Raw genomic sequence first — 24,710 nt, 5'->3', positions numbered from 1 at the left:
CAAATTAATTACATGACGAATTCCTGACTCAGATTTTATTTGTGCACAGTGCAAGAAGATTTTCAGAATATTCCAGACAGAGTCTGGGTCATCATCCGAGATTGCTATAACACAAAATATATGGCAGAATGTGGGTAAAACACAGAGCAGGGGACATACAATTCTCCCTCAAGGAGTTCAGTCACAAATTTAATTAACACATTTTTAACAAGCGTCACCAGCATGGAAGCATGAACTCTATAATGGTGGCCAAAACATGAAGGCGCATATGAATGTTTAGCATATCTGGCATGTAAATACCTTGCAATGCCAGCTACAAAAATGCCATGCAAACATCTGTTCTCACTTTCAGGTGACATTGTAAATAAAAAGTGAGCAGCATTATCTCCCGTAAATGTAAACAAACTTGTTTCTCTGAGAGATTGGCTGAACAAGAAGTAGGACTGAGGAGACCTGTAGGCTCTAAAGTTTTACATTGTTACCATCTACATTTGTAAGTTGCGCTTTCACAATAAAGAGATTGCGCTATGGTACTTGTACGAGGTGAACTGAAAACTAATATTTTTTGGTTTATCATTTTTACAGTGCAAATATTTGTAATAGTAATACTATAAAATGAGTACTGTACACTTTGTATTCTGTATTGTAATTGAAATCAACATACTTGAAAATGTAGGAAAGCATCCAAAATATTTAATAAATGTCAATTGGTATTCTATTGTTTAACTGTTTGATTAAAACGGCAATTAATTTTTTTAAGCATGATTAATTTTTTTGAGTTAATCATGTGAGTTAACTGTGATTAATCGACAGCCCTAGTATCAAGCACATTTACACCTGTATGACTGCGTCTACCCTTGCAGGATGTATCAGTCTTGGTAAAGTGGAGAGTGAGCTGGGGACTAGCAGGGAGAGGGAGGAGGCAGGTCACACTGGATTTTAAGGAAGGGTTACAAGGCGCCGGAGTTTGTGGTTATGGAATTCAGTAAGAATGGAGAAGTCGAGCTGCACGGCTAAGATGGTGGCAGAACTGAAGGAAGTCAGCACAGTGGTTGGACTCCCACCACTGATGCTCAGTGAAGGATCCATCAACACCACTTCCTGTCCTACATGTGTTGACACATCCTTCTCCTGCTGAGTTTGCAAGACTGGGTGCCTAAACACATGGTATTTATTACTGATTAATAAATATTCGCATTGCAGTAACATGTAGAGGCTTCAACCAGGTCTAGGCTGTAGTGTCCCAGGTGCTGTACACAAATATGACAATCTCTGCCTCAAACAGCTATTAGGCTAAAAGCTAGGACAAAGCAGGTGGGTGAAACAACACAGAGATGAGTGAAAAAGTCACGTACTAACAAAATATAGCAGTGGGTTACTTACAGCAGTATCTGCAGTTTACAGAGTGGATGTTTCAGTCCCTCACACAGATGTTTCAGTCCTAAGTCTCCCAGTGTATTGGCACTCAGATCCAGCTTTTCCAGGGACCAGTTTGTAAAGAGGGTCTTAGGAGAGAGGTCCTCAGGGAAAGCAGATGAGAGTTTGCAGCTGGACAAGCTGAAGGGAAGAAATGAACAGATCAAAGTTACCTCTGCACTGTATGAAACAGTTACTAACCATGTGTGGTGGGTGAACTCTCCATTCGGAGAGGCTAGCCCCCTGGCCCACATGAGGCCGGCCGCTACCCCACCCCGCCAGAGCCAGAGCAGCCCCAAGCCCTCCACTGTGGCTTGAACCCCCCCAAATCCCACATTGCAGCCTGAGCCCCGCCTGCCCGGGTTCCAAGCCACTGGCCCAAGCCAAGCCCACACCAGCTTCAGGGGAGAGGCGGAGCGAGGGCGGGGCCTCAGTGCACAGTGTGGGTGGGGCCATGGCCTGGGTTTGGGGAGGCTTAACCTCCCCTGGTCTATTATATCTGTGGTCCATGTTACTAACAGTTCTGTAACTGTTGTTCTTCGAGATGTATTGCACACGTCCTTTCCACTTTAGAAACATCTGCAGGTCCAGTGCACTGTTGTCAGAGAGTTTTCCATCAGCAGGGGCGGCGTATGGGTCCTCTGCTGGCATGCGCTGCCATGTGATGGTATAAAGGCTGGAGCTGCCCCTGACCCTCCTCAGTTCCTTCTAACCAAAAAGACTAGCTATAGAGGGATAGGAGGGTGGGATGTGGAATGGACACATGTAACACATCTTGCAGAACAACAGTTACGGAACAGGTTAGTAATTGTTTCTTCTTCTTCTTCGAAACAAAGTGGATACCTAAAGTGGAACACACATGTGCTGTCACTCAAAGAACCACCGCTTAGTGATAGATTCCATCTGGGGACTTCCACAGTTTCATAGAGTTTAAGGCCAGAGGGGACCACCAGATCATCTAGTCTGACCTCCTGTAGATCACAGGCCACGACACAGCACCAGGTCACCCCTATATTAATCCCAAAGATTTTAGTTAACCAAAACATTTCAGTCCTCGGGAAACTAAACTGTTGTGCATCAGTGGCAGCGAACAAGAGAGACTGAGGCCCTTGCAAAGGCAGGGATGTGATTTCGCGAGATATACCCAGACGCTATCAGCAGGTGATTCACGCCCCACACTGCAGGCGATGACAACCCCTTTCCCCCCACCCCCGCCAAAGTCCCTGCCAATCTGACCTGGGGGAAATTCCTTCCTGACCCCAAGTCTGGAGATCAGTATATGACTGAGCATGTGAGCAAGACACCCCAGCCAGGCATCTTAGACAGATGGGTTATCTGTACCATCTCAGAGCACTGGTCCACTCTATCCAGTGTCCCATCTCCAGCTGTGCACACAAACAGTGCTTACTACTAAATAATTAATTACTAAGTGAAGCAGTGTCCCCTGGACTTCCCGAAGACTAATCACATGGAGACGGTATTACAGGATACGATTCTAGCAGCATTCTCACACCAGAATACATAAATGAATAATCTTGATGATTTACAGTTTTCTAGGCAAAAAACAATATACCCTTCTGACAAAATACTCGTCTACCTTACCTTCAGAAACATGAAAAACATGGACATGATTGATTAATAATTTATCCTTGTCCTCTCTCTCCCACCCCCTCCCCTTTCTGCTCCCCTACCCGCAATCTGTTTGTTATGCCCACTTGTAATGCCTGGTCTTCACCTAGGTCGCTGTTTCCTTGAACCATGGTAGCATGTTCAGGGGAGTGGGGTGGGTGGGGGTCAGATGGCTGAGAAGTACGCACAAGTGGGCAGGTGCTGAGAGTGGGACAGAACAGACAGAGGTGGGGATGAAATGAAAAGCAAAAACAGAGCAAGTGTGATTAACTTTTGGTCAGTAAAGGGCAAAACACGTATCACATTAGAAAGACGGATTAAAATAAATAATATGACGATCTCGAGTGCGGGGGGGTCAAAGTGCACTAAGGAACTTTAGTGTGCGGCAGCAGGCCCCACATAGCCAGTTGGTGCACGGCTCCCCCGCTTGCTGCACATTAAGCCCTAAGTAAGAACCGTAGCATTTGTAGTACCTGCACAGAGCCATAGTTTAGCCAGGCCACTAGGGGGCCACATGTGAGAAGCATACAAGTTCTCAGCTAGCAGGAAATGAAGGTCACTTGGTCACTTACCCTAGTGTTTCAAGTCTCTGTGCATTCAACAATCACCTCACTGTCCCCAGGAGACAATTTAAGGAAGAGAACAGAGGACATTTGTTCTCTTAGGGGCAAATCCAGTACCTTTCCCATTGGCCAATCCAGTACCTTTCCCAGTGGCCACAGAACAACCCTGTATTCCTCTGTGCAGGGATACACTGGGTGTGTGAGATGCAGTGCAGAGGGTGGGTCTCTCTCTCACCATTAGCATTAGGCTGGATTAGTTTCTGTGAAGAAACTCCACAGCCGCTCTGTGCCCTGGGTGAGGAGGATTCCTCCACCTTGTGCATCAGCCCAGCAGCTGGCCTACTTACTGGGCCGGGGCAGAGACAAGGGTTTGCCACACAGTTAATTTAGTGGTTTCATGGAGTTTGATTCTTTAGATGTTTACTGTGATTTGCAGCTCAGAGTTACATTTCAAATGGAATACAGACTAATACCAGACACTGGGCAGAAATGCATTGCTACCCAACTCCTGGCATAGCAGCAGTCACAAAAAGGCTGTAAGAGAGGAGTTTGCTTACGATATTGTCTTCAGTTTACAGTTTGGATCCTTGAGTCCTTGCAACAATGCGTATGCAGTTGAAGTTCTCGGATCCTTCATCAGTGGGTTCCTAGAAGAGAGAACACGAGTTTTAAATATCATTTCCTAAAGGCAGATTTCCCATCTCTTTTCCTGAAGATGATGGGGTAGGTTTTATTCCACAGCAGACATTTATTAGCCTCTTTAAAAAGAAAACAAAGAGAAGTATATGAAGACCCCACAGTCCATTGTTCTGATATCATGTTAGCTATTCATTCCTAAGAGCGGCGTAACCCCCACTAATCCTGTGTAGCATCTGCCCCATCTAGTAGCTTGGCCATATAAAACAGGGTTATGGGTGAGCTGCTTCTTTCAGTGAAAATCCTGCTATCCCTTTTCAGTTGGGCACGGGAGAAGGAATATATCTCAGAAGAATGGAAAAAAGGGTTCTTAATCAAACTCCCTTACAAAGAAGATTTGAGTGACTGTGACAAACGGCACAAGAATACACTGCTTTCAGGCCTAGGGAAAGTTTTCTGTGCAATCATCCTAAATCAGAATTAACTTAGGGCATGGCTACACTTGCGAATTAGAGCGCATTAAAGCAGCCCCGTGCGCTCTAACTCATGACACAGCCACACTGGCAAGGCACGTAGAGCGCCCGGACTCCGCGACTGGAGCGCTCCTGGTAATCGACCTCCGTGAGAGGCATAACGCTTGGTGCACCCTGGCTGGAGCGCCGTGGCGCCAGTGTGGAGGCCCTGGTCTATCAGTGTGCTCTGATCGGCCTCCAGAGGTGTCCCACAATGCCTGTTCTAGCCACTCTGCTCATCACTTTGAACTCTACTGCCCTGCCCTCAGGTGACCAACCGTCAGACCCGCCCTTTAAATTCTCTGGGAATTTTGAAAATCCCCTTCCTGTTTGCTCAGCCAGGCGTGGAGTGCTCTCAGCGAAACTTTCCAGGTGACCATGCCTCCATGCGCCAGGTGATCCCCAGTATGGAGCAATGGCGAGATGCTGCAACTCATCAGTGTTTGTGGGGAGGAAGCTGTCCAGTCCCAGCTGCGCTGCAGCTGGAGGAATTACGATACCTTTGGGCAGATATCAAGGGACATGATGGAAAGGGGCCATGGCCAGGACACACTGCAGTGCAGGGTTAAAGTGAAGGAGCTGTGGAATGCCTATCACAAAGCCCGTGAGGCAAACCACCGCTCCGGTGCTGCCCCCGCGACCTGCAGTTTCTACAAAGAGCTGGACGCAACCCACCTCCACTCTGAGTACCACCATGGACACTTCAGAGCCCAGTTCAACAAGGCAGGAGGAGGAGGAGAAAAGCGGGAGCAAAGGTGCTGAGGCGAGGGAAGACGCCCCGGCATCCCTAGATGCATGCAGCCAGGAACTGTTTTCAAGCCAGGAGGAAGGTAGCCAGTTGAAGCGGCTGGTGCTTGGGGAAGGACAAACACCAGAGGAGGTTCCCAGTAAGCGGCTTTTATTTTGGGAAGGAAATTATTCAGTGTGGGCTCTTGGGGAGAGGAGGGTTAGGGCTGCATGCATGCCTAGATGCGGAATAGGGCGTTGATGTGCTCTCTCACATTGCGGTAATCGGTTTCAGTGATCTCTTCAAAGGTCTCATGCAGAAGGTTCCTTAGGAGAGCTACTGTGCTCCTTGTCCCAGTCAGGCTAACATGTCCACAGCACTGTGCTGTGATGGGCAGGGGGACCATTGCTGCACACAGGCAAGCTGCATATGAGCCAGGGCAGAAGCCGCATTGTAGTAGAAGACCCTCCCTTGCTTCCCAGGTCACCCTCAGCAGTGAGATATCTTCCAGGATGAGCTCCTGTGGAAAATGTGGGGACAGTGTTTAGTACAGGGCCCCCCTGCAACTGTTGGCTCTCCCCAAGGCACAGAGAACCACAGAGTTCGGCTGTGAAACAATCATTCCCCCTTGACCCTGTGCTTACTCACCATTTTGAGGCTCCTTTGGGTTATGTGCCCTTGCTTTGGGAAGGGCAAATTCTGCTATCGTTACACTGTGCTTGTCTTTAAATACGGGTGAATCATTGCTCTGTCTGGTGTGCGCTATACTGCCTCTGTTAAATGTTGCATTTTGCCTTTACAGATGCAACCTTGAGATCTCAGCCATCCGTGTTATCACAGGCCGAAAGACTCCAAAGAATTAGGAAGAGGCCACGTAAAAGCAAAGAAGACATGCTGCATGAAGTCATACAGCAGTCCCTTAATGCAAATCAAAAAGCGCAGGAGTAGAGGGAGAGTGAAAGGCGGATCCGCCAGCAGAATGCGGAGCACTGGACCCAAAGCACGGCGCGCCGGCAGCAAAGCACGAATCGGCTGATAAGCATTATGGAGCGCCAAGCGGTCTCGATCCAGGCGTTTGTAGCCATGCAGGCAGAGCACTACCGCTCCTGCCCCCCACCCTGCAGCCCTTGTCCCAAAACTTTCCCTTGTGCCCCCATGTCACCTCCAACCCACTTTCCCCAACATCCGGGTTCTTATCACCACCAGCTGCCTCCAACACCTGTAGCTTCACCACCCAGCCCTGCAAACTACAACCCTTACCCACTGCACTCAACCCCCATCACCATGTGTTTTAGCCCACCAGAAGTGCAGCACTCATTGCACAGCACCCCAGACAGGAAGGCTGAGTATGAGAACAGGACATACACAAATCTGTGATTGAACCATTCCCCACCCTACCCCAAGCAGTTTCCCAAGCAGTTGTGTTTCTTTTCAATAAATGAATTTTATTTTAAATAAATGGCTTTTTTTGGCTTTGAAAACATTCTTTATTATTGCATTAAGTAAAAGATACCTTAGCGCAGGAAAGCAACAGGCACTGCAAGTCAGTGTAGCAAGCACAGATTCCTACTAATATTGGAATCACTGAATTTCACTCCCGTGCAGGGCACCAAACATTACTGGTGGCTTTCAGCCTCAAATTGCTCCCTCAAGGCATCCTTAATCCTTGCAGCCCCATGCTGGGCCCCTCTAATAGCCCTGCTCTCTGGCTGTTCAAATTCAGCCTCCAGGTGTTGAACCTCCGCGTTATGGAGGGTACAGCATGCGGATATAACCGCGGGGATGTTGTCATTGGCCAGGTCCAGCTTCCCATACAGAGAGCACCAGCGGCTCTTTAAACGGCCAAAAGCACATATAAATATATAAAATATTTATAAAATATAAAATATAAAAGACATGGAAAACAAGCCCAGCACCGGGAGGATTGGCATTGTTCAATATCTGCCTTCTGCCCTGACGGCGTGGGAAGAATCATGAAGATGATACTGATGCTTTCAGGCTAATGGACCTGATCCTTTATTTGGAGTCAAGAAGACTGATCTCTAGTGGCACAAAGATTTTACAATCCCCTTCCACACACACAGCTGTTACCAGTAGCACGGGATGAAAAAAGGGTAGACCTTTCCATGAAAAATTTCACTTTTTCAGATGATGTTTTAATCCTGATCTGGGGCAAAACATCAAAAAACAACAGACACTGCACCTGTCCATCCCCTAGAGCTAGGTAAGAGGTGAGGATGCATTGCGGGTTCTCCGCCTTTCTCTGCCCCAGAGCTAGGGGATGGCAGAACAACCCTGCATGCTTCCAAGGCGGCCCTCTGGGAAAGCTTTTGTCAATTTCACTAACAGAAAATGAAACTCACAAGAGCCTTTCAGGCAGGCAGCTACATTCTATTTCCTCATAATAAAACTCATTTTTTTGGCAAAACGACAAATCTGTGGGACACAGATTCCCATATGCTACACTGATCCCTGTCTGCAGGTTTGGCCTCTTGGGTCCATTAGCAGCTGGAGTAAGTTAGTGCACTACATGGTGGATCTTTGGATCCTCAGATCTCACTGGACCCTAAAGCTTTGCAGTAGTGACAGCAGCCTGTGAATTGCTCATTGCTGCCAGCACCTGCCCCTGACTCAGGAGCAGGATCTATGCAGGAGGAGACTATCCCAAATACTGCCCCTTTCACATTGTCCCATAACTGAGCTGAGGGAAGGGGGTGGGCAGGAGACACCTCGCAGTTGGGTGCTGCACACATTACAGAGAAGGAATTAAGGATACTGCCCAGCAGAACCAAAACAGATCAACCTCTCACCGGGTGAGAGAATGCAGTAGCACGACTGCCATCAGCAGCCAGGTGGAGCTGTAGTGTAAGATGTAAGGGCTGGGGATCACCTGTGACATGGCTAGGGACTGGGCAGTGCAGGAAACAGCAAGGCTTGGATTGTAGCCTTCGGGAAGATGCTAAGCCTAGTGGAGAGGGAACAAGAGGTGATTGCTTGACGGCTTCAGGCAGCTGGCTGGGTGCCAACACAGAGTCCAGGAGCAGCAGGAGCTGAGCTACAATCAGCTGCCATTTGAGAGTCTTCTGAATTGTTTGTGGCTAATCCTGCTGTGAAGGACTGGGGCGTAGGTGGTCTGGCCTAGCGGTCATAGGTGGGCTGAGCTCTGCTCTCTAGGGACAGTAGTTGCTAGGCTGGAGTTGGAGGAATCACACGAGCCAGGTTCTGTAGGCAAGGGTCAGGGTCAGAATCAGGCTAGAGTCAGAGGCTGGAGATCAGGAGGCCAAACAAAGTCTGGCACTGCAGCAGGCCAAAGTCTGTATGGCAGCCCAGACAACTTCCTGGGGCAACCCCTGGGGTTAAATAGGGCACTTGGACAATCAGAGGGCCACAGGGTACCTCACTCTGGATCTCTTGGGCAGTAAGTACATCCTGCAGCACCTATTCTCCATAGAGCTCCCTGGCTTAACTACTACAGGGCTGCCTGGTGGCACTTTGGGAATATCAGCTGTCCCAGGCTCTGCAGACCCAGCTTCTAGTCCTTATACCTTTTCCTTTTGCTATTCAGGTGCTCAAGGACCTGGACAGGTCTAACTCATTTGCTATCGTGACTAGGCTGTAGGACAGGGCAGGTCACTTATACAGAGCTTGCTGGATCTCTAGGTAAACTGATCCACACAAACAACATGCCTTTCGACAGGTCAGACGGAAGGAGCAATGAATATGGGCATGCTTATAATATGGAACGGTAGTTTGGAAAGCAGTGAGTCTGAAAAGGACTTGGAGTTATGATGGAGAACCAATCGACCATGATCTCCCAGTGCAATGCTGTGGCTGAAAGGGATAATGGGATCGTTGGATGTATAAACAGGAGTATATATATAGTAGGAACAAGGAGGTTACGTTTCTCCTCTATACAGCACTGGTGAAACTGGCAAAGCTAAAATGTTTACTCCAGTTCTGGTATCCAGCTTCTTCAATGCAGACAGGTACCTAGCTAACCACTCAGGCCCATAGCATCTTAACTTCCTCTCCTTCTATCTGATCCAATCTAGTTTCCCAGGAAGCTAACTGGTCCCAGCTGTTTCCAGGTCCTTCTGCTTAACCCTCACTTCCTTATTCCTGCCTATCCTGCAACCATAAGGTTTTCTGACCCAGCTACCTCGACCCAACCAGACCCAGAGGGACAGTGTAACCTCATTTTACAGGGAAAGACCAAGACAAATCTGCAAATATCTTATAATCCGCTGGAAAAAAGGGGCATTATAATGGTGATATGATGAGATGTCACTCTAAGGATTTACTGATTAATATTAAATAAACTGTGATACTTACAGAGGAAATAACCATTTCCGTAGCTTTGCTATCCATCCTTCTTCTCGTTCTCCAATCCCAAGAGTACAATTACATAGGTAAAGTGACTGCTTACTACAACAGTTCTTTACACAGAATGAAAGAGCAATTTCATCCATTGTTGTAAGCCTGATGTGTTCCAATCTAATTTCTTGGAAATTATCCATTGCACTTTTCACAAACTCTTCTTCCTGACTTTCATACAAACAGTGAAACAACTCAAGCTGGTCACGCAGTTCCTCATAGGTCTTATAGGGCAGAGAGGAGATTTTTTTAGCTTCTACTTCAAACCACTTCAATAAATCCAGCTTTATTTCAGATGATGTTTTACAATGTAATTTTTTCTCCATGTCATTTAGTCTCTCTTTATTTAAGAGACCAAACAAGAAACGTACTGTTACCATTAAATAATTATTTTTAGATGGTCCATAAATTTTTAGCAAGTTGTTCACATCTTTCTTAGAAGAGAAAGATTTTTTCATTTTCTCTTCATTTTCCTCCAGCATATAAAACAGAGCTGCAAAAAACTCTTGGAAACTCAAGTGAATGAAGCTGTAGACACTTTCACATTCTGTATCTTTTTGAAAAATATTTTTATTCAGAAAGAGAGACTGAATCTTACACAAGGATAAATTGTGTTTCTTCAGGTCACCTTCTTTAAACAGTATTTTCTGTTCTAAAATTCCATCTGCAGCCAATGAGCAAAGATTCCACAGGGTAGTTTTAGACTGTTGCATTGAGTTAGCAAAATGATCAGTTAGCAGAGTGGACAGAAAGAGCAAATATACCGATGTGGTTGTTTTTGAAGTTTGTGAAAGATCTTCCCCTTTTTCCATCTGTTGCTTCATAACCGTGCAGATGATCCAACACACAATGGGGACAAAGCACATGGTGAAGAGCATTTCATTTTCTTTGACAAAATTAAAGGCTTGTGTTGCTTTCTTTTCATCACAAAAGAATTTATGAAAATATTCTTTCCTCTCTTCTCCAGAAAATCCCATTATCTCTGCATAACATGGAAATTTCAAATTCTGCTGTAGTTTCTCCAGAGCAGTTGGTCTTGTAGTGATCAGTAAGAAGGATTTTTGAAGAACTTTCTTTCTCAGTAAACTGCACAGTACGGTTTTCACTGGCTTATTCTCAAATGGGTCAGTGCACAGACCGACTTCATCAATATCTAGCAAGGAACTCAACTCATCAAAACCATCTATTATGAACAGGAGTTTTTCTGGCTTCTCAAACATTTCTTTAATTGGTCCTTTTCTGTTAGGACAATTGTCTAAAAGCAAATCAGCAACACTTTTCTGTTCAGTAAAAAGATTTATTTTTCTGCAATTTATATAGAAAACATAATCAAACTTTTTCTGATAGAGTTTTCCAGCTGCCCAGTCCAACATGATCTTTCTTGCTGTCATTGTTTTCCCAATTCCAGCAGCTCCCTGCAACACAACAGTTCTTGGGCTTTGTCGACTTCTATCGGGATCAAATAAAACACTAATCTTAGTGTGACTGGTTCGCTGAGCCATCAACTCTGCGTGTCTCCTTCCTCTGGTGATTATTTCATGTTCTTTCTCCTCCCGCTGCCGATGTTCTTTTACAATAAGCAGTTCTGTGTATCTTTTGTCTAGACTCACATGTTCACCCAGGCGAGCATTCCTGTCTTCTATTACTTGGTATTCTTCTTGTATATGATCTCTATATTTTTTCTGGTAATCTAATTCAATGACAATGGCATAAAACATTAGACATACTGAGTACAGTTGATCAAACAAAGGTCATTTGAACTGCCATTCATCAGTTATATCCAAAAGTTGGACATGACAAAATATTGGTGGCATTCTATTCTTTCTGGTCTCCCCCCCAATTTCGCCCAACATTCCCACCATCATGTGACTCTACATTTTGCTACAATTTTACGTATTAAAATTAGTCTTTTTTCTTTTATTATTTAATTATTTCGTACGTGATCATCTCTCACCTTGGTTCTGATTCAGCAATGCCCTTAAGCACAGACTGAAGTCCCCTTACAATAAATGAGATTTGAGCATGTGCTTAAAGTTAAGAATTTGCTCAAGTGCTTTTCTGAATATGGATAATTTAGCTCATTCCTTTTTTTTTTTTTGTTCCTTCTGATCTTTTCTTTTAGTTTTCGTCTTATTTTTTCTGTTCTCCTCCCTTTCCCCCCAGTACCCTTTGTCTTCTTTTGTTATTTCTAACTAATTCTCTTCTTACTCTCTGGTTATGTTTTCTCGCCTCTCCTGTTGCTAGCTCTTTTAATCCCTTTCTGTTTTTCTCACTTCTAGATACCCTTCTCTGCTTCACTCTCCACCCCCATTCCTCGCTACTGCGACTCCAAACACTGGAGGATAGGATTGAACACCGGTATTTAGATGGGACCCATCGCTAATCCTGAGTAGTGCGGTACGGGAAGTGGAGTGCCAGTGTTTCATTGGACAGATGACTTGCTTATGAAGGCCCTGTCTCTGCAATGGGCCAAGACCCCTAGTTTGACTTCATCTTCCATGATGCACCATGGTTTTCTCTCTTGCTGAGCTACATGGTGCATTGTGGGAGATGTACTCCAGAAAGGGAACCTGTCCAACAGAGAAGAAAGGGATCATGAGGCATATGAACTATGGCTCACATACAGCACTCCAGCAGCATTTCAGAATGCTATTTTAAGAGTGTTAAAACATCCTTTAAAACAGGGGTTCTGAACCTTGGGCCGCGGCTTGTTCAGGGTTAGCCCCTGGCGGGCCGCAAGACGCTTTGTTTACCTGAGCATCCGCAGGTATGGCCACTTGCAGCTCCCACAGCACCTGCATATTAAACCCAACAACCAAAATGAGAACAGAATATTACAGCCCACAGGAGACTAGACTATTATGTGCCATGGGCAGAGGATAGGAGGGACCGAGGTGCACCAGTGTCTGAGGCCCCCGCAACAGCAGCGAATTGATTAAGTGAGATGCACCCGGATAATCCTGGCAAGCAACCCATACCCACACACTGCACAGGGAGGTGGAAACCCCCCCCCCCCACACACACACAGTCACAGCCAATCTGAGCTGTTTTACATGCACAAGTTAGAAAATCCTGTCCAGGGTTTTACCATGGCATTGCCACCTCACCTATAGCTACAGTGTCACTGATGCTATTTCTAGAACAGGTATAGCTTGGACCTAGCATTTATGCAGATCTGGAGAGAGAAGGCAGGCTCCTAATTGCACACCCTTGTAATTCCCACACAAGAACAAGGGAGCATGGGAACTGGATCCTTGGAGAAACCCTGCACCCCAAAGGGGCAGTGAGAAGCAGAGAGGAGGTAGAGCCCTGATCCTGTTCCCCTCCACATCAGACTGCTGAGCGGGAACAGCACACAAGGGAGAATATTAGAGCTGCTTAGAATTTCTCCCCATCCTCCTGCATGGAAAATTTTGAGGTTTTGATAGAAAACAAAAAACAAACAAAACACCTTGAAAGCCAAAAAGTTTTGGCTGAAAACCAAAATTTTGATTTAAAAAAATGCTGCTGCAATGTGTTATGGGAATTGTAGTTTGTTTGCCTCATGCACCCATTCTCTTCTAGAGGCCAAGATCCCTAGCCTGACTACATCTTCCATGATGCACCACAGTTTTCACTCTTACTGAGTCACCATGGAGCATTGTGGGAGATGTAGTCCAGAGAGGGAGCCTGGCCCACACTGGAAAAAGGGGTCATGAGTCACCTGACCTATGACTCCCATACAGCACTTCAGCAGCATTTCAGAATCAGATTTTTTTCTGTTTTCATAAGAAAAGTTTGTTTTTCCCATGGAAAGCTGACAATTTTCACACAAAAGAATTGTTTTGACAAAAACACAATTTTCTGTTGGCAATTTGCTGCACCCTGTTAGTCACACTTCCTATGCATGCCAGGTAGCTCAAGAAGTTTGTGGTTGCTGGGAATAAGGGAGTGAATGTCTCTGATCATTGCTGGTCAGGAGCAAGGCTTACAAAAATTTCCTGAGCCTAAAAGCATTTGCACCAGTCTTCCCAAAGCATTTCTTTGATCCAAGAATTCACAAAACATTGGATAGTGAAATGCCGGTGTCACCTAATTTATCTATTATGTTTTTTTCAATATTTTTCTTGTTAAAATGATGCAAAAGGTCAAAGTTTCACAAATGTAAACAATAGTTAATATTTGTCCCTTAGCCGTTACCCTCTTCCAGAAAAATCAGGGTTCCCTTCTGCTGCTGTCACCACAAGGAATTCCTGTATCTCCATTCAAGAGGAGTCACGCTATCCCAAGGAGGCTCAATGATGATGATGTTGCAAAAATCTCTCTCAGATGTGCAGACGTGCCCTGTGCCCTCCGACCCTGTCCTGTTCCCCACATTCCCTGGCAGCGCAGCTCCAATGGAGACACAGTGTCCCAGGGTTCCTCCCACATGGACGAAGCTCTGATAAACAGCCCATACAGCCCCAGGCCACTTAGTGACGTGTCCAGGTGGGGGGAACACATTCCCTTTCACCTCCCACTCTGGCCTTGCTCTGGCCTTACTCCTACTCCTCAGCTTTCTTCCCTCTCTCATCTCCCCCTCTGTAGGAATTCCATGCCCACCACAATTGCAGCAGCAGTCACGGAGCTGACCTCTGGGCTGGGTTAAGCCCGTAGGTACATCTCAAACAGATCCAAGTAATTCTGTTGTTAAAGTGCACTGGGTGTATTAAGGTCCCTTCAGCCTCCTGCTAAAGAAATGTGGACAGCTGCTTCATCCTTTCACCCCTCATGATGGTTTGAGGTTTAAAGGCTGTCCTCACAGGAAAAAGGTTTAGAAACTACAACTAACAGGAACAGAAAGACATGAGATCTCCCTCTAGGGGCAGATGCTCTGCTGTGCGCTATATGTGCGGCCACAGCAGTGTCTGGTTGTTCTCCCATCCTCCACCCTTATTGCACCTCCCTGATCCTGAGGCTGGGGCTAGTTCTCAAATGGTCTGAGCTTGAGGGTTGTTCTAAATTACACCAGCCGGCTGTGATCCCGAGGGGCCAGTAGAGCTGCAGGGATCGCTGGAGCACCATACTGCTCGTTCCACACCTGCTGTGCTAGGGACTGCCTGAGATGGTGGCACAGGAGCAGCCTCTGTGCTAGCTGGGGATTCCCCTTCCGCTTTCTGCTACACTTCTTGGGCCATTGCACCAGGCAAAGGAGTAGAACTCAAGGGATTCTGGTCCTGTACTGCCAGTTCCCCCAAATCACTTGCTCTCACCCTCATTTCTCATTCTCAGTTTCTCCACTAAGATCCAGTCTAAAAACTGACCAGGAACACCATGCCATTGATCACAGCTCTTTCTTCTGATGTCACTTGCTTGTACAGTATCCGTATAGCAACTTGTGTGTTTCCAGAACATCTAATTTCACATGCGCACTAGGAAAATCCTGCGTCCCTGCTTTGAATCACGCCAGCTCCCACTGGCTTTCCCTTGGGCCTTGGAATCTACTCAGTATTATTAACCAACTGCAGCTGTTCCTGCTTTTGCTATATCTTTGTAGGGAGGTTGGTGGAAGGGGGAATATTGAAGAAGAGCTTCCCAGGAGTCATGGCAACTTTAGATTCTTTACCCGTCTTTGTTTCCTCCATGACCTTAGAAGCTGACTGTCTCAGGTCGATCTGATTGAGGATTTCTGGGGTTACATCCATCCCATGTTCCCCACAGCATTCTAACAGGCTTGAGGCACATCTAACACATTGGCTTTCTCTAGCTCACCACGGGGGATGTTATGTTTTCCATCATCATCCAATTGTGAGATTAAAAGACAAATACAAACTGAGAGATTGCTCAGTCACTTCACAAGGATGTGCCTTCTTAACAGAGCTCACAGTCAACAATAAATAAATGCTTCCTGCATTGTGCTCTGGGGGATATTAAACTCATACCCTGGGGGACTGTCCAGGGCAGTGAATGCCAAAGGCCTCTAGGGAGAGCCCCGCTGCCAGCCCTGGAGCGTTCCATCCCAGGGACCCTGGGCAGAACCAACCCAGCTGAGCTCCATTGTCACTGTGGGTGAGAGGAACAGGAATGACTATAACAGGATTGAGTTTAACTCATAACAGAGCACATGGAGTCTAACTAAAGAGTGGAGCCCCATTGGCACTGGCTCTTACGCTCATGTGGGACACTGAAAAGCAGCTGAGGGACTTCGGAACTGCAGCTCTCCAGATTTGCTGGTCCTTGGCTGTTTGTATTGCATCGGATTCGTTTTGTTTTTCAGTGAAAAATAGCCTCCAATATAAAATTTCTGCTTGGAATTCCAGAAGGGTCTCATGGGGCCAGTCAGCTGTTTGGTGAGACTCTATTGGGCCAGACTCTCTGCTGTGATCAGTTTCCAACTACACATCCTTGATTCTATGTCCCAGGTGCAGCACAGATTACAGCAGCCTGGGAGCTGTTCTAACTTGCCAGCTCCCAATGGTCCCCAAAGAACAGTCCCCCAGCTGGGGATGCACTCTAGTTACTCCTCCTCCCCACCTCTCTGTCCGTGGCACTCTCTCTGCATCCCTTTGTTGGCTCTACACCCACTGGGGATCCCCCCCACACACACCCGGGGATTTCCTCAGATGGAGAATTACAAGCTGCCTCTGCTCCCCTTGTGCCGGCTGACTGGTAAAAAGGAAGTGGAGCAGGTCAGAGAATCTGCTCTAGGCATCTCTGCTCTGAGTCCCCCGCATTTCCAGCTGGGGTTCAGAATTTGTCATTCCTGCCATCAGCCTGTTTCTCCTTCTGCTACTGCCCTGGGGGAGACTCCCAGGTTTTTGAGTAACTTTAGGTTTCTTACCTTTCTCTCTTTCTTCTCTGAGTTTTGCAGCAGCCTCTCTGAAGCTGATCTGAGTGAAAACGTCTATAGTTACATCCACTGCAGCCGCTGCACCATAGAATGCCATCAGGAGGTTCTTCATATCGGTCCTGTCGGCATTCTCCAGCCGACCTCGGGGGATGGTACCTTTCCCCTCAAAGTCACAGTGTGATAGTTTGTCTTTAAATCGTTTGAAGTCTTCCTGAAGAAGGTCGTCAAGAGCACTTTGAAGCAGGTCACTGCTTTGGTTTTCCATCACCAGTATCAGGGGAAAAACTAAAATACTGTGTAAAGTCTCATTATTAATAGTTAATATGGAATAACAACTCTTATTCCTATCTAGAGGGAAGAAGGGCAGCTGTCATAAATATAAAGGGCAGAGTAACCACTTTTCTGTATACAGTGCTATAAAATCCGTCCTGGCCAGAGGCAAAACCCTTTCACCTGTAAAGGGTTAAGAAGCTCCGGTAACCTGGCTGGCACCTGACCCAAAATGACCAATGAGGGGACAAGATACTTTCAAATCTGGAGCGGGGGGAAAGGCTTTTGTCTGTCTGTGTGATACCTTTGCCGGGAACAGATCAAGGATTCATAGTTATTTAGGTCAGAAGGGACCATTACGATCATCTAGTCTGACCTCCTGCATAACGCAGGCCACAGAATTTCACCCACCCACTCCTGCAAAAAACCTCACACCTATATCTGTGCTATTGAAGTCCTCAAATCGTAGTTTAAAGACTTCAAGGAGCAGAGAATCCTCCAGCAAGTGACCCGTGCCCCATGCTACAGAGGAAGGCAAAAAACCTCCAGGGCCTCTTCCAATCTGCCCTGGAGGAAAATTCCTTCCCAATCCCAAATATGGCGATCACCTAAACCTTGAGCATATGGCCAAGATTCATCAGCCAGATACCCAGGAAAGAATTTTCTGCAGTAACTCAGATCCCACCCCATCTAATATCCCATCACAGCCCTTTGGGCCTATTTACCATGAATATTTAATTACCAAAACCATGTTATCCCATCATACCATCTCCTCCATAAATTTATCAAGTTTAATCTTAAAGCCAGATAGATCTTTTGCCCCCACTGCTTCCCTTGGAAGGCTATTCCAAAACTTCACTCCTCTGATGGTTAGAAACCTTCGTCTAATTTCTAGTCTAAATTTCCTGGTGGCCAGTTTATATCCATTTGTTTTTGTGTCCACATTGGTACTGAGCTTAAATAATTCCTCTCCCTCTCCAGTATTTATCCCTCTTAGCCCCCCAACTCCTGTAAAGTTCGTAAGTTATCTAGCTAGAAAATGCATTAGGTTTTCTTTGTTTTGGCTTGTGAAATTTGCTGTGCTGGAGGAAATGTGTATTCCTGTTTGTGTGTCTTTTTGTAACTTAAGGTTTTGCCTAGAGGGATTCTCTATGTTTTAAATCTGACTGCCTGTAAGATTATCTTCCATTCTGATTTTACAGAGTTGTTCTCTTATCCTTTTTTGTTCTTCTAATAAAGTTTTGTTTTGTAAGAATCTTATTGGGTTTTATGGGTCTTAAAAATCCAAGGCTGGTTTGTGCTCATCTTGTTTATTCTCAAGCCTCCCAGAAAAGAGGTGTAAGGGCTTGGGGGGATATTTTGGAGAAATAGGAACTCCAAGTGATCTTTTCCCTGTTCTTTCTCTAAATCACTTGTGGTAGCAGCATACTGTTCAAGGACAAGGTGAAATTTGTGCCTTGGGAAAGTTTTTAACTTAAGCTGGTAAAAATAAGCTTAGGGGGTCTTTCATGCGGGTCCCCACATCTGTACCCTAGAGTTCAGAGTGGGGAGGGAACCCTGACAGTAGCCTAGTGGTGAGAGCAGGGCACTGAAGCTTATAACTCCTCAGTTCTTTTCCTCACAAGTGACTCACTGGATAGCTCATTTTGTCTTCCCATTCCTCAGTTTCCCTATCTGTAAAATGGGGACAATTGTGTTCCTCTAACTCACAGAGGTGTCATGCAGCTTAGTTACTGTTTGTAAAGCCAGCTGAAGTTTTAGGATGAAAGGTGCTAGAATATTATTTATCATCTGAATGGATTTCCAAACCCTGGGGTGGGGATACCTAATTCAGAAAATATCCTAGCACAATCTGGAATCTGTGCATCAGAGTCCTGGAGTAAATGTGTCCTGAGAACCAGTGCTAGCTTGGAAAGCCTCAGAGTCATTTTGAACGTTTGTGACATACTGATCAGCCCCCATAAATCGAATGGATTAACTATAAATGACATCAGATTGAAATTAGCCCATTTTAAGACCAAATGCACAAAATGCAGAGAGTGATGAACTTACCATTAGCCAGGAAGCTACAAAGTAGATCTGGAGGCCCTTGTTTGATTTATTTCTCTCGTTTTTTTTGGTGCTCAAACACAGATGCACAAAACAAAAATCTAAGAGGAAGAACAGAAAAGCTTTGAGCAAATGGCTATTTCCTTAACAAAGAAACTGAATCATCTCCAATTAAAACTGATCTTCAATGCTTCCTTGATTTTTATAACAGCCTTCATACGACAGAATATTGCCCAATCTCTGCACAAGGACGTCAGTCAGCGATTTCCCTCTGCTCATCATGGGAAAATCTGAAATGGCAAATTAGAGGATTTAAGCTAAGATGTGCATCATTTATTTTATTTATTCTTTGTTGAAAAATTAATGGCATGCGTAGTCCTGTAGAGCACAGAGAGCAATACACTGCCACAGCCCCATGCACCTATTGGTATCATAAAGTTGCGGGAACAGCTATAAGGAAACATCCAGCAATTACACAAACAAATAATATGCTCATGTAACCAGTTAAATGGGTTTTGTTCAGAAGATTTCACAATCTCAGGACTGTAGCCACAAAGAGGAAGGAGCTGTGGGAACTCTACAAATATGCAACTGGAGGTGAGGTTTTCAGGAGTCCTCTCCCATAAAAGTTTGAAATACCATGTGCAAGAGCCTACATTTTAGGTGATTTAAAGGCAATGCCAATTCTCACTTCACCTCTGGACATGTCTGCCCCACTCTCTCTCTCTCTCCATCTCTCATAGAATCATAGAATATCAGGGTTGGAAGGGACCCCAGAAGGTCATCTAGTCCAACCCCCTGCTCGAAGCAGGACCAATTCCCAGTTAAATCATCCCAGCCAGGGCTTTGTCAAGCCTGACCTTGAAAACCTCTAAGGAAGGAGATTCTACCACCTCCCTAGGTAACACATTCCAGTGTTTCACCACCCTCTTAGTGAAAAAGTTTTTCCTAATATCCAATCTAAACCTCCCCCACTGCAACTTGAGACCATTACTCCTCGTTCTGTCATCTGCTACCATTGAGAACAGTCTAGAGCCATCCTCTTTGGAACCCCCTTTCAGGTAGTTGAAAGCAGCTATCAAATCCCCCCTCATTCTTCTCTTCTGCAGGCTAAACAATCCCAGCTCCCTCAGCCTCTCCTCATAAGTCATGTGTTCTAGACCCCTAATCATTTTTGTTGCCCTTCGCTGGACTCTCTCCAATTTATCCACATCCTTCTTGAAGTGTGGGGCCCAAAACTGGACACAGTACTCCAGATGAGGCCTCACCAATGTCGAATAGAGGGGAACGATCACGTCCCTCGATCTGCTTGCTATGCCCCTACTTATACATCCCAAAATGCCATTGGCCTTCTTGGCAACAAGGGCACACTGCTGACTCATATGCAGCTTCTCGTCCACTGTCACCCCTAGGTCCTTTTCCGCAGAACTGCTGTCTAGCCATTCGGTCCCTAGTCTGTAGCGGTGCATTGGATTCTTCCATCCTAAGTGCAGGACCCTGCACTTATCCTTATTGAACCTCATCAGATTTCTTTTGGCCCAATCCTCCAATTTGTCTAGGTCCTTCTGTATCCTATCCCTCCCCTCCAGCGTATCTACCACTCCTCCCAGTTTAGTATCATCCGCAAATTTGCTGAGAGTGCAATCCACACCATCCTCCAGATCATTTATGAAGATATTGAACAAAACCGGCCCCAGGACCGACCCTTGGGGCACTCCACTTGATACCGGCTGCCAACTAGACATGGAGCCATTGATCACTACATTGATCTCAGGTGCATTGTGGAGAGATTCCGTCCCCTCTTGCAACCCTGACATGCTGCTCAGACTCTCACCCCCACAAAAAAGGAGAGAAAACAAATGGAGTGCTTATAGCTTACAAGGAAACTGGCCTAGTCAGTGGAGGTGGAGCAATAGACAAAGGATGGGGTCACGGGGGGGGGGGGGGAACGGGGAGGGGACGATGCCTGTGTAAGGCTTAAAACAGGGGAAGGGACTGGCTGAGTGTCCTGAGAGCTGAACTGGCAGACAGCAGAGCTAAGGAAACCCCGGGGCTGGTGAAAATCATCTCAGCTCTGTATAAATCTTTACATTCCTGGTGGAGAAAGCATTAACTGATACCCCGACTTTCTGGGCAGACACTCAAAGCTTTTAGAGGCAGGTGTCCTTTGCACTTAACCCAGCAGTGAAAATACAAAGCAGTCACATGGGCATCGTCCGGTTCCAAATAACAGGGGCTAACTTGAAACAGAACAACAAAATGTAACCCTTGGAGGGGTGCGTGACTGAGAGTATTTTGGTCACTGGCAGGTAGCCCTGTCAAAAAACAGGTAAGCCCCGGCCAGGGGCACCCAGGGAATGTGCAGCTCATAGTCACCATTATGAGCACTGGTGCAGCAGAGTTCCTCGGTTGAGTTGGAACAAACCCCTGTATCCCAGAGGGTTGCTGCTGCTCAGAGTTTATTCAAAACTCTTTGCTGGAACATAAATTTTCAATTATAATCAACAATGGGAAATCACTTTAAAATTCCTTTTCTTTTTTTCTTTTTTGTATTTGAAATTGGCCCATGACTGAGAGATTCCTGTAACTGTGTCTGAGAGTTGGGCGTTTGTGGCATCTGCTATTCATTAGCCAGAGAGGTAAAACAAAAGTTGGGTCAAAACTTCCAAAAGGAGTTGTTAAAAAGGTTTCCCCTAAACACTTTAGTAAAGAGTTAGGGGTTGTGGTGTTTTTTTTGTGTGTGGGGGGGTGAATTATAGAACATTCCAATTGCTTAGGGAAAAGCCACTGAGTTTTGTTTGGAGAGGGAATTCAAACAATAAAGTGCACAGCAGAGGGATTGAAGTCCTCCTTTAAGTGATTTTCTCAATGCCAACTTCCTTCATATGTTTCAGTTAGAACTACAATGTTCTCTTTGTTCTCTTTCCCATGCGTAGATCTGCAAATATGTTTGCAAAATAGAACAAAATTTAGAACACTTTTCTTCCTTAAGGTTTAACTACAAGACATGTACCTGGAGATTGAATAAAGATACAATTATGAGATTACAGCCACTGTATTTTCTAGAAGGAAACAAATAATTCAGACTTCCACGTCTCTCCTAATAAGAGATTTAGAATCTCTTCATAAAGCTGTATCTAGTATGATTTAGTTCAACTGCAATATAATGCAGTCTGTACTTAACCTGCATCACTGAAGAAAGCTGGTTTGGGGTGAATTAGGCTTTTAAAATTCACCCCCAAAAGGAAGCTCACAATTGTTGCAACAGAAAACATGTTCACATTTACAAGCAGCCCCTATTTTCTGTCTGCTCACTCAGCTTGAAATAAACTCTCCTCATTTTTATTGATAAGATGTGAAAGAAAAAACTATCTTACAGTGTTCTGTTCTTCTTCTCTGCACATGGAGGGAACATAAGGGAGGACGGGAGTAAGTAGTTTGTGATACAGGACTGTCAAGATTCCTTCCCCACTCTGAACTCTAGGGTACAGATGTGGGGACCTGCATGAAAACCCCCTAAGCTTATTTTTACCAGCTTAGGTTAAAACTTCCCCAAGGTAAAAACTATTTTCCTTTTTCCCTTGGACTTTATTGCCTACCACCAAGCATCTAACAGATATATACCCGGGAAAGAGCCTGCTTGGAAACGTCTTTCCCCCCAAAATCCTCCCCAAACCCTACACCCCCTTTCCCAGGGAAGGTTTGATAAAAATCCTCACCAATTTACATAGGTGAGCACAGACCCAAACACTTGGATCTTAAGAGCAATGAAAAAGCATTCACTTTCTTAAAAGAAGAATTTTAATAGAAGAAAAAGAATCACCTCTGTCAAATCAGGATGGTAAATACCTTACAGGGTAATTAGATTCAAAACATAGAGAATCCCTCTAGGCAAAACCTTAAGGTACAAAAAGACACAAAAACAGGAATATCCCTTCCATTCAGCACAGATTATTTTCTCAGCCATTTAAACAAAACAGAATCTAATGCATATCTAGCTAGATTACTTACCAAGTTCTAAGACTCCATCCCTTTCTGTTCCCGGCAAATGCATCACACACACAGACAGAGAGAGACTTTGTTTCTCCCTCCCTCCAGCTTTTGAAAGTATCTTGTCTCCTCATTGGCCATTGTGGTCAGGTGCCAGCGAGGTTATCTTAGCTTCTTAACCCTTTACAGGTGAAAGGGTTTTTCCTCTGGCCAGGAGGGATTTTAAAGGTGTTTACCCTTCCCTTTATATTTATGACAAAGGCATGTCTACACTGCAGCTAGGAACATGATTTCCAGTGCAGGTAGACAGACATGTACAAGCTCTGCTCATGCTAGTGTGCTAAAAATAGTAGCGTGGCCATGATGACCCTGGACAGTAGCTTGGGCTAGCCACCTGAATATGCACCCAGGGTGTTGGGCAGGATTGTACTGGGGCACTAGCTGCAGCAGAGCTAGTGCATGCCTGAATACCTTTATTGGGAATTACACCTCCCAGCTGCTGTGTAGACACGCCCACAGTGAGTTTCGTTTGGGCTACTTGTACACGTTTCATCACTAACGTAAGCTTTTGTGCTTTCAGTTCAGCGAAGCGGCACACTCAGACTGCGCCAGCCGTTGTGCACATGAAAAAGGACCTGAGAGGGTGAAAAAAGAAAGGAGCAAAACTGCCACAGTTGACTCTGACTTGGCCAGGCTATGGTCTTAAATGAGCCAAATGCCTTCAACCACAAACAGGAAGTCTGCCAAGCCCCTGCCTGAATCATCTTTAAGGCCAGAAGGGTCCATCATGATCATCCAGTCTGACCTCCTGCACATCACAGGCCACAGAATCTCATCCACCCTCTCCTGTCAAAGACCCCTAACCTCTGCCTGAGTTACTGACAGCCTCAGATCATGATTTCAAGTGACAGAGAACCCACCATTTTCACCAGTTTAAACCTGCAAGTGCCTGGAAGCTGGGATGAGTGTTACAAAGCAGCCATCAGTGCGAGGTGAACACAATGTTTTTGAGGGGGAGTAGAAATGGGTTTGAAAAATTATAGAACACAACAGCTTGTCATCGTTTGCCAGAGACACACAGCAGTGACAAACAGCACTAGAAAGCCAGCATTCCCAATGGAGACACACTATGGCCCTTGTTCTGCAAAGTCTTACTTATATTTTAAACATAAGCATCAGGTGGAAGCTGAAAGAAGAACTCATTTAGACCCCAATCCTGCAAAGGCTTTTATGTACCTGCTTAACTTTATGCACTGTAAGTAGTGCCATCCATGGGGCTACTGCTGGAATAATTATTATTTATGCAGGGTATGACCACAACACTAATTTAACCATAAATGCCTTTACTAAATCCAAAGGCTGAATAGTATTTACACAGTTACTCTCATCATGTCTCAAAAGCATTAAAAATAAGCAATTTGCTACATCCAAACAGTAAGCAAAACATTTATAAGCATTTGATCAAGATACTTACAAACAGGCTAAACCCAGAGTGCTTAACCCATATTGGTCGGCTTCAACTTGGTTAGGCAAGTATTAATAATGAACCCTTTAAGAGTTTACTTTTTTATACCCTTTAACCAGTGATGTCATTGCTAATTATCAGACCTTAGCTAAGCCCAGATGAAGGAGTTTCTTATCTAGCCAATTATTTACTACACCTGGTTCCCAGTTGAACCGTGTTTTATTTCTATTACTTCAGCCCAAACCATAAATAAAGATAACACTGGTATTTC

The 24,710-nt window shown here is 45.3% G+C and overlaps 1 protein-coding gene across 2 annotated transcripts in view; it reads right to left on the bottom strand.

The window, feature by feature from the left end:
• LOC140912508 (NACHT, LRR and PYD domains-containing protein 3) overlaps nt 1-24,499 on the bottom strand; it is a 38,956-nt gene extending 14,457 nt beyond the window's left edge. Inside the window, exons 1-7 of one of the 2 annotated variants that reach the window (XM_073346993.2) lie at nt 24,449-24,499; nt 18,988-19,274; nt 16,657-16,958; nt 12,611-12,652; nt 9,816-11,547; nt 4,166-4,255; nt 1,384-1,557 (exon numbers count right to left, since the gene is read on the bottom strand). In XM_073346993.2, the coding sequence (XP_073203094.2) occupies nt 1,384-1,557; nt 4,166-4,255; nt 9,816-11,547; nt 12,611-12,652; nt 16,657-16,930 (2,312 nt within the window). In that variant the 5' untranslated portion in view covers nt 16,931-16,958; nt 18,988-19,274; nt 24,449-24,499. Of the gene's footprint in view, nt 1-1,383; nt 1,558-4,165; nt 4,256-9,815; nt 11,548-12,610; nt 12,653-16,656; nt 16,971-18,987; nt 19,275-24,448 lie in introns of those variants that run through there. The other variant, XM_073346994.2, reaches the window with a different exon arrangement.
• Between the last annotated feature and the right edge of the window lie 211 nt (nt 24,500-24,710).

The sequence above is a fragment of the Lepidochelys kempii genome, chromosome 6 (assembly GCF_965140285.1).
Source record: "Lepidochelys kempii isolate rLepKem1 chromosome 6, rLepKem1.hap1, whole genome shotgun sequence".
Lineage (NCBI taxonomy): Eukaryota > Metazoa > Chordata > Testudines > Cheloniidae > Lepidochelys > Lepidochelys kempii.
The sequence above is the reverse complement of the archived record's forward strand: the minus strand, read 5'-3'. Positions and strand labels throughout refer to the sequence as shown.